Source organism: Mugil cephalus, chromosome 19 (assembly GCF_022458985.1).
Source record: "Mugil cephalus isolate CIBA_MC_2020 chromosome 19, CIBA_Mcephalus_1.1, whole genome shotgun sequence".
NCBI classification, from domain to species: Eukaryota; Metazoa; Chordata; class Actinopteri; order Mugiliformes; family Mugilidae; genus Mugil; species Mugil cephalus.
Window position 1 is genome coordinate 13,434,259 of NC_061788.1, and position 10,009 is coordinate 13,444,267.

Consider the following 10,009-nt stretch of genomic DNA (forward strand, 5'->3'; position numbering starts at 1 on the left):
TTGATGGTTTTGAGATTGGCTGCCCTTTTTTTTCTTCTTCTTCCAATTTGTAGGCAATAAAGTGTAAATAAAATCTTTACTGGACATGTTTTGGTAGAACTTTGGATAAACTACGAAAAGTCTGGTAGTGTTTTAGTTAATTCGACGTAAAAAAAAAAAAAAGAAAGAAAGAAAGAAAAAAAGCCACATTTCAGAATCGAAGGATTCTCCACATTCATAAAATTAAAGTATCAATTTTAAATGCTTTAAAATAAAAATATCCATTTTCTACAAACTTTTTACAACAAGGCCTGCTTAAATACACTCACAGGCGTTTCAAGTACACATCCTTCTTTCTTTTTGTGTATTTTCTACAATGTATAATTTCTGAATAAATGTAAAGTCATGAAATAAACCCTGTCCCTGTTATTTTTCTTTTAAACCTGTTTCATTAAGTTAATTAGTTTGATCACTTTGGATCACGGTGTTATTATTATTATTTTTTTAAACGGATAGATTTGGTCTCAGTGACAGGAATTTTAATATCAAAGCCACGTCCTTAGAGGGGAATAATTTAAACAAACCAAGCATTATAATTCATGTATGAGCCGAGCAGCGGTGTTACAGTGGCCTATGTATTTACAGGAGCAGCGGCCCGTGCCTGTTTAGCAATTTAAATATGTTTTACGTCTTGACATATTAGGAAATATTCCATTTCACGCAACTTGTCTGAAATAAATCTCCCCATGGTGAAACTATAAATCGTCTGCAGCAGCAAAACACGCCCATTGCTTTGGGAAGAATCAAGGTCATTCACAAATTCACCATCAGCTGTGCGCAATTGTCCGCTCCAGCCAATGAGCGGAGAGAACGGGTGATCTGTGGCACACACCGCTGTGATTAGGAAAACCTGTGGAGCAGGAGCAGGAGAAGAGCATTTGAGCTTGAAGGTGATGTGAGCGTTGTTGGTAAAGACGGGGCTTCATGGAGTAGGCCGTAGATATATTGGTGGATATGTTGCACCAAAACGCCAGCTTAGGCCGTGGCTATATTTTTGCATGATTTATTCCAAAACACTGGTTTATTTATTTTTTTGCTTCTCATCCCTGTTTGGGCCTAAAACTCGAAACGGATGATAAGTTTTAAAACCGGTCGCTATTAACTTTTTTTTTTTCTTTCTGTGAACTTTCTGATTTTGGGAGCGCGCTTGTTAAGAGGCTGCAACACCATTTGCGACATGTCTGAGAGGTCTCAGAGTCCGGAGTGCCAAATCCGGCCCTATGACTTCAGCCGGGACCAGTGCACACAGATTCTGGCTCATGAGGGTTTGGGCGGCGGCGGCGGCGCGTCATTCCAGCTTCCTCACGGTGTCCTGCCAGATCCGAGCCTCCTCTACAACAAAGCCGCTTACAATGGCATCACGTCTGCGTCCGCGCAGACTTTTTTCCCGTTTCCACCCGTCTCCAGTGACTACAGAGGATCCGACCCACAGGCTGGGGAGTTTGTGCAACCCAAACATTGGTATCCTTTTGCTGCGCCCGAGTACACCGGCCAGGTACCCGGCGTAACAGCAGCTACCCAGCCTATCAACCTGAGCCCCCCTATAGCTGAGACCCGGGAACAAATTAAACTACCCGAAATAAAGAAGAGCCCCGGCAATGACTACTCATCGGAGATAAAGATTCAACAGTACCCGGCGCCGCCAACCTCGGCCGCTATGCCCCATGGAGTCTTGTACTCTGCGGCCTGGAACCCGTCCTTCTGGCCCGGGATCCCCCACATCACACCACCGGGAAACCAGCAGCAAAACCCCTCAACATCCTCCACATCTTCCCCGTCCATGTCCCCATCGCCCCCAAGCAACGGGCTTCCAGGGAACGCTTTTTTCAACGTGAACACAAACCAGGCTGCCACCGAGCCCCAGACACCGAACCCGGCCTCCTCCACGCAGAGCAGCGGGTCCTCCAGCGGCGGGTGCAGCGACTCTGAAGAGGTAAAGAGTCACATTTACAACTTTCACTTTTTTTTCTTTAATGAAAATATGGAGTCTGTCCAAGGAACTATTCTACATAGTTTCTGGTCTCTATTTAATTTCCAGTTTTGCTGTTCTGTAGGAGAACCTTTCCACAGAAGAACTGGAGCAGTTTGCCAAGGAGCTGAAGCACAAACGCATCACTTTGGGTTTCACCCAAGCAGATGTTGGCCTTGCACTGGGTAATCTCTATGGTAAGTTCATTCCAAAATTGGTATAGTGATTTATATTGTGCTTGAGGTTACTTTGTAAATCCAGGTACTCTAGGAGTTATGTCCAGCAAGTTCGGAATGTCACATCCCACACAGATCTGAGCAACTCCTTCTGTTGATCCCGAATCCCGGGAATACAGGAGCTAGAAGCTAGCACTGGAATTTTAATTTAAGTGTAATAGGCACAATATTTGTAGTTTGACAACTAGTAGGCCTACCTATTTCTCTTGAACTGTCAGGGGACATGTGTAGATATCTGAAAGACTGGGACTGCAGATAAGACGTGGTGGTTTCATGGTTTTGTTTTTGGATTTATTGGGACTTAATATATTATTTGTTTGTGTGCAGGTAAAATGTTCAGCCAGACAACCATTTGCCGCTTCGAAGCTCTACAGCTGAGCTTCAAGAACATGTGCAAGCTGAAGCCCCTTCTGCAGAGATGGCTGGATGAGGCAGAAACCTCAGAAAATCCTCAGGATGTAAGTTTGTAACAGTGACATCTGCCAGCTAGTTTACAAGACAACAGGCCATCGCCAAGTTTGGTGGGATTGGTTGGTCTTTCTAGGCCTGGCTAAACATCCTGCTGAGAACACCCAAACCAAAGCCATCTGCTCTGATGTATAAAAGAAAAGAATAGTTTTATTGTCATTGCACGTCACCATACGAGATGGCTTTTTTCCCCCTTTTTTACAATTTAGTTGGTCAGCGATCAAATCTTATCCAAAGCTCCATACATGATATAAAAGAAATTCAATGTTTGCTATTGTGATGTTTCATGATGGAGACACAAAACCTATTTCTAACATGTTCCTGCTTCCTCAGATGTACAAGATTGAGCGAGTATTTGTTGACACCCGAAAAAGGAAGCGGAGGACCTGTCTGGAGGGAGCAGTTCGCTCTGCTCTGGAGTCCTACTTTATCAAGTGTCCCAAGCCCAACACCCAGGAAATCATGCACATCTCAGGCGACCTGGGCCTGGAGAGAGATGTAAGTACAAACTCCCAATTGAGTGACTTTCCAAGTGTCTAATTAGTTTTTCCAATAGCAAATACCATTTGTGATTTAGGTGGTACGCGTGTGGTTCTGCAATCGAAGACAGAAAGGAAAGCGCCTGGCCTTGCCACTAGACGACCAGTGTGATGACCAGTATTACGAGCAAAGTCCTCCACTGAGCATGGCCCCTTCCCCCATTTCCAGTCAGGGTTGCCCAGCTTCCAGCTACCAAGGAGCCCCTCCTCCCACAATCTATGTGCCCTCGCTTCACCGGCCAGAAATCCTGAAACATGCCCTGCAACAAGCCCTGCAACCCGGACTAATTAGTCATCTGACTGGTTAAACCGGCGGTAGTTCCAGCCAAAACCACAGATTGTCTTCCCAAGCCCCTGGCCCCAACAGAAACTGGAAATGATCTCTGAAATCGATAAACGGATCCAGCCATATCATCATTGGATCATGAGATGGAAATGCTCCAAGTGAGGAGACTGAGGTGGTTTCTTGTTTCTGTTATGGTGACTGCCATGGGCCACCTCTTCAAGCAACTGCCCTGACTTTAAATCAAAGGAAATTTTAAACTTGAATCTTGAATGTGCCTTTCTGTTTTTGTTTTGTGTTTTTTGCATTGTGCATAGTAAGTTATTCCATAGGCTTTAATCGCTGCAGATTCAGAACAAAGTTGGGCATATAGTTGTTGTAAATGCTCACAGGGTTAACGAGCTAGGGCATTCCTTCTAGTCATGCTAAATCCAGCAGGTTTCCCATGGTGCAGATGACTGGAAAAAAAATCTGGGTTATCAATGGAATGACAATGAGGATGCCACCTCAGACGGTATAAATTTGACAGTATGGTCAGTATTTGTGCAATACTTCTGTCCCATCTAAAGCAGTATTTTATTTTTTTTTTTCCAATCACTGAAAATGTATTAGAGTGGAATTTCCCCATTTGTTTTTGCACAAAGATCCTTTTGTAATGTTGGATACAATGTTTTTAAATATGCCCTGGTTGTATCCTCAGATTTTGTCACTGACATCTTTATGAAATCTTTCAACATGGAATGGTGAGATTTTAAAGTAATTTTGAGGGAATGTGGCAAATGATTTGTTAGCTGCTGATTGTACAGTGTCACTATTAGTGTCTCGGGTGAAATATAAATGTCTTACCTGCTGATGACTATCAATATTTCAACTTTTTTTTTTATTATTATTACAAAGGGTTTCACATTAAGTCCTCAGGGAAATATCTTTGATTGTACTGCTGTAATTAATCAGTATTAACTGATCTTGTCTTTTGAGTTCATGTCTACTTAAAGTGCAGGAGTGCAATTGTAGTCGTTTGTAAGACTGTAAATTGATTACATTATATTTGAACATTGTCAGTGATGAGCGTCAAGTCAAACTGACTTTTATTTTGTAACATTTGTATAAAGCAATCGGCTGAATTGCAAGTAAATCTTTCCACAGCCCATCAAATGTTTATACTCGTGTGTATTTTGTAGTTTAATAATGAGCCTATTCCACAAGGCAACACTGGTTTGGTTTTACTTAGTCAAATGGTAAATGCACGTTGGTGAACAGAATGATTGCGGTTAGCAGACGCCTATTTTCAATATAGGCCTACTTGAGGAAGTTGCAGTTAGGTCATATGTAGTTCATTGTTATTACATGAGACTCTTGAGACTTTTTATTTTTTATTAAAGAAACACTAGATGGGTATGTCAAAACTATATTACCAATCAAACACAGTACAGGGGGGAAAAATATTTTACATTCACAATGAATTGTGATTTTTTTTTTTTTGAAATTTTTTTTTGAAAATTTTGAAAATTCAAAAGGCAAATATCCACAAATTTGTCACAGGAGTTTTGACTGTGAAATTAAATCGGTTATTTTCCAACCTGGAGGCATCATTGCCAATAATGAGCTATGTAATCAAATTTAACTAGCGTCATTTTATCATGCAGACTTGTGTTCACTTTAGTTTTAAATATATTGTTATAACTCTTTTCAGGTTACCAACATCATCCCCCGTGCTCCTCCATGTACAAATATAAAGGAATGCTGACTACATCGATGAAGATATGATGTAAAAAAACCAACTAAACAAAATTATTCGAGGAAAAGTCAGGATCAGAAATAAAAAAGCACTGCTTTAAAGAAATATTCTGTTAACAAATAAAAACATTAAAATAAATCAAAATAAAATTCATACAAAAATAAGCATATATATATATATATGTATATATACACAATTAACGGAAAATGTGCGTCTCTCCACTATATACCCCCTTTCCAGGTACCTTTTAAGAATGTAGAAGTATTAGCCCCACTTTACTTCATAGAGATCCACTCTACCCAGTTGTTCATGACATTTTTTGGAACACTGCAACTTGTGCCATCTCCACAACCCACTCTTGCAAAGAGCGTACTCCCTCCGACTCCCATCCCCTGTCAAGTATTTTTCTGCCAATCATAATACTTTTGGACAAAGCTTTTAATGTAAATCAATGCATGTACTTTAATAAAACAAAGGACAATTGGTAAGCGGTGTCTTGTCCAAAGGGAACAAAATCCACCTCTTCCACTGACCAAGGCTATAGCAGCGTCCTCGTTTCCAGACATTGCGCTAAGCTAGCATGCGGCTAGCAGACATAAGAGCGGTATCAATGAGGCAATGTGCAAATATGTTTTTCACAAAGTACTAGGATATTGAATGTAATACTGGAGACTTTAAAGTATCTTTCTTATCTTCTTTTGATCCTATGAGCCATTTATTTTACCAGCGCTGTTAAGTGCTTTTCAGATAGGCCCAGGCCTCAAGGTCTGAGTAAACTTTCTGTTGAGGTAAGCTCTTGTATTGCAAGCAAATCTTACACAATCTCTCCCTCCAGTCCTTGTACAGTTTCACTTTCCACTGCCGTTTCCAGGCAAAATATTCGTTGTAGTGTTTCTTGTCCTTTGCAAGCTGCTGCAGAAACGCTCCAAGTTCTTTAACCGATGCAAACTCGTCAACGTGGATGAAGGAATGAGGCGGAGCCACAGCTTCGTAATCGCTCGTCTCCGGTCCCAGGACAACCGGCAGGGCTCCTCCCTGGTAAGAATTTCTCCACAGCTTCTCTGTGATATAATCTTTGGCGACTGAGTTCTCAAAAGCTAAATAAAAGTAGCAGCGAGAGATTACAGGCAAGAGGTCTCTAGAAGGGAGATGGGCATTTTTCCAATTCCCGTAAACCTTCACAGGAACTGTGGCACTCAGCTCTTGGTACACTTGGCTTCTTTTTTGCTGCGTCCCGTAGTTACTGACCACCCAGCACACCAGAGAGCTCTTATTCACAGAGTTGTCTTCCACAACATAACCTTCGGTCTTCTCCAGTAGTAGCTCGCCATACGGCACAGACACATCAGCGTCCCTCCTGTAGGATATGGTCATGTTGAAGATATTCGCATACTTCTTCAAGTTTCCATTATTAGCAGGAGCCTCTAGGGACATCCACGCCCACCTCTGGCCCTTTGGCCGAGGGAGTTCGAGGGGAAGCTCCTGGGAGCCATGCGCCAGCTCTGTGTTGTGAAACACCACTATGTCAGCTAAAGGGAACAAGGAGCGCTGGTCCACCAGTTTACAGTGAGGGATGCGGTAGCGATCCCAGCACACGTCACCTCTCAGGCTGAGCGGCCTGCCGAAGGGCCAGTGCCACAGCAGGATGGTGACATTTCCACTGCCGTTGTTCCTTTGGCTGATGTCAGGGATGGGCGATGGAGAGGTTTTCTGCCACACATTGAAGAGACACAGCAATAAAACACAAAAGCAGAAGAGGTAGAATTGTTTCTTCATTGTGCATTGAGTGTTATCACAGCCCTGTAAAGAAAAAGAATTAAACGTGACACAAGGTTTCAGTGGAGTTTCAGTCATATGTGCGCAATCTAATGTTACAGTGCACAGACTCTGAACACGATGTACTGCAGTTATTAACACATTACGAGAAATTACGAAAAGTAACTTCTGACAGAGAAATTATGTTTTGCTAACAGATACTTAAGTGAAAAAGATAACAGCATCAGAGTTGACAGTAAATATGACATGAACTTCCTGTGACTTTCTGCATTTATCTTTTTTTTTTTGATGAACTAACACCTACTGAACTGAGAACAACAACAACAAAAGGGCTGACTTCCCTAATCCTGAACTATCCCTTAACCCTTTAAGTAAACCCGCTTAGAGCTATTGTGTTTTGACAATGAATTTGAAGTTACTAGGCAATTATAAATCTACAAAAAGTGACTTAAGACTTTGACGGGCATTGTAACCACATGGTTGATCTTTTTTTGCACTAGCAGTAGTAGACAGTTAAATACTTAATTTCTATTTCTTTTTTTGTACCCACTTTCTAACCATTGCTAGTTATTCAATTTGTGAGATACACAAATTTGCCCATGTGTGAACTCATTATAGATTTACGAATATCCAAGCTGTGGTTTTATACTTTTTGAAGCACAGCGCTTTTGAACAGGTGACCACAGCTCGGAAATATACATCATACAGCTTCAGTATTTACATTGTATGAATCTGTACAATCGTGTGAACATTTTAATGATGCCATGTCAAAATACTCAGTTTGCAGTGTACGCTACACAGATAAATATAGATTAAATATTAATGATGTTTAATCGCGATTAAATTAATCGTATATTAATCGCGCTCAAAGTATTTGAGAGGATAGGACTCACCATTAGTTTGAACAGCTCATATCGATGCACGTGGTATGAAGGTGATACACCTACTCAGCGCTTCTGCTCAGTGTGTCACAAGAAAAACTTGTGACCACTCCCTTTTTTTTCCTATCAGGACAAAACAAAAATTGCTTCAAGAGAACAGTACGGCCGCTATTGCCACATCCTATTTGCTATTAGTTTTCTTCGGAAATCACCGATCTACAATAAGAAGAGAAGAAAGCTGTGGTGCAGATTAAATCATTTTGTTAGACAACAGTCCCCAGCAACAGATTTTCCTTTATCAGTTTTTAGAAATAATTTCCAGTATGTATTTTCTTTCAAGAAAGCATTTTGTGAAATGTGCAACAGATGGAGGATCAGAAACTAGAGGGTTTCGTTCAGCGTAAGGCGTGGGGTAAGATCTGTGACCAAAAATGGGAACCACTGATACACACGCAGGAAGCGAGAAACGCTAAATAACTGAATTTTTACGAACATTTAAAAAATAAATAAAGAATGTGTGTGTTATACACGAAGGAAATAAAGACACTTTGACTGAAAGTTGTTGTGCTTGTGGAAACAACAGTACAAAATAAAATACTATGGATTTCATTGATTTGGACAAAAGTAACAACAGGTGCATTTGAGATAAATTTGTATCATATCAGCTGTGAACCTTATTACATTTGGATGAGCTGGAAAAATTCATTATTCTATCCACCATAAGAGTTTGTATTTGTAGACTTTATGCGTGAACTAACGCACTGTCTATTGCTGTGATGTGCTATAATGTAATCATTTATTATTCTCACATCACTTTGGTGTACTCTGTACACATATTTCATTACATAAATTAACTTACATTTGATTGAAAGCTAACATTAATATCGACACTTACACTAATACTCATTTGCAAGTACAATGTGTGACTCAATATGTGAATACAAGTTGCTTCTGCCTTTCCATTCAATATCTGAATTATTCATGTGAATCATCAAAGGCTGCGTGCAGAATAAAATACCAGCCTGCTAAACCAAGTAAGGACTAAGTTTAAGAACAGAACAGAACAGAACAGAATGCCATTTAATTCTCTTCTTTTTGAAAGATGTTCACAGAGACGCTATTCTTTGCAGAACATGATAACCACAAAATTTGCTCATGATTAAAACTGACTTAATATTCTTAGATTCTATCTGTGTCTAAATTGAGAGCAACTCTGAACAGGATGTGGTGCAAGATTTATGGTGGCAGCGTTATAGTTCCCCTCACTAGCGTGCAAAGATGATAACAAATTACTTGAAGCCCTGAATGCATGCACGCACGTCAAAGCCTGGTTTGAATGCACTGGCACTTTGTTCATTCTGTCATAAAAAACAAACATTAAAAAAGTTTTGACGGCAAGAAATTCGGAAGTCAAACCACAATGGCCAGAAAGGAACAAGCAAGAAAACCCCACGCCTCTTTCACTAACCTGGGCACAAGGTGCTCTGTCCTCTGTCATCACCAACACCATGTTTCACTGCTGCTGATAGGAGCAAGATGATGAGGATAACACGTCTGAAAACCAAAAACTACACCCTTTTGTGGACTTTTAAGGCGTGGCACCTGAGAGACCGCTAAATATGTTTACCGTAATCATCGTGCCAAAAGTGCTGCTCCCCTCTGTGACTCCACATCTTCGGAAATTCCTGCTTTCTGGTGATTGTGAGGCTGCTCTGCTCCTCTGTGAGCATGGCAGCACTCACTCTGCACGAACAACTGAACATGTTCGGATGATGTTTGCTGCGTGTGTGCGCGGATGTGGAAAGGGGAAGTGCTGAATTTGAGCTGAGATGAAGATTGGAGTGGTATCCATTCATGACATATATCTATGAGCTAGGACAAATATGTGGTGGTGTGGTATAGTTTCAGAGCATGTGACACGCTAAGGAAAGAACGAAATGCAACGCAAAGAGATGATTATGATGTGATATATGACACAGTGAGCATTAACCAGAAATATGTTGATGTAGCATCGTGAAACATAGAATAACGTGTGTCTCATGCCCTCACAAGGGCACGTGTGATTTAATGCAAGGGCACA

The 10,009-nt window shown here is 41.0% G+C and overlaps 2 protein-coding genes across 8 annotated transcripts; one reads left to right on the forward strand and one right to left on the reverse strand.

The window, feature by feature from the left end:
- Positions 1–805: 805 nt before the first annotated feature.
- pou5f3 (POU domain, class 5, transcription factor 3) lies at positions 806–4,689 on the forward strand. The gene is made up of 5 exons (XM_047570308.1): positions 806–1,972; positions 2,094–2,205; positions 2,572–2,702; positions 3,046–3,210; positions 3,290–4,689. The coding sequence occupies exons 1-5, from the start codon at positions 1,217–1,219 to the stop codon at positions 3,557–3,559; spliced, it is 1,434 nt and encodes a 477-aa protein (XP_047426264.1). The 5' UTR covers positions 806–1,216; the 3' UTR covers positions 3,560–4,689.
- Positions 4,690–5,594: 905 nt separating this feature from the next.
- Positions 5,595–9,715, reverse strand: fut7 (fucosyltransferase 7 (alpha (1,3) fucosyltransferase)). 7 transcript variants are annotated; one of them, XM_047570313.1, is made up of 4 exons: positions 9,557–9,714; positions 9,398–9,448; positions 7,942–8,052; positions 5,595–7,072 (listed from the first exon to the last, which is right to left on the reverse strand). In XM_047570313.1, exons 3-4 carry the CDS (start codon positions 7,942–7,944, stop codon positions 6,005–6,007), a joined length of 1,071 nt encoding a protein of 356 aa, XP_047426269.1. In that variant the 5' UTR covers positions 7,945–8,052; positions 9,398–9,448; positions 9,557–9,714; the 3' UTR covers positions 5,595–6,004. The 7 variants fall into 7 exon arrangements, with proteins under 7 accessions (XP_047426269.1, XP_047426268.1, XP_047426270.1 ...); XM_047570312.1 differs by having other exon boundaries at positions 9,398–9,451; XM_047570314.1 differs by lacking the exon at positions 7,942–8,052 and having other exon boundaries at positions 5,595–6,982; positions 9,557–9,715.
- Positions 9,716–10,009: the final 294 nt, after the last annotated feature.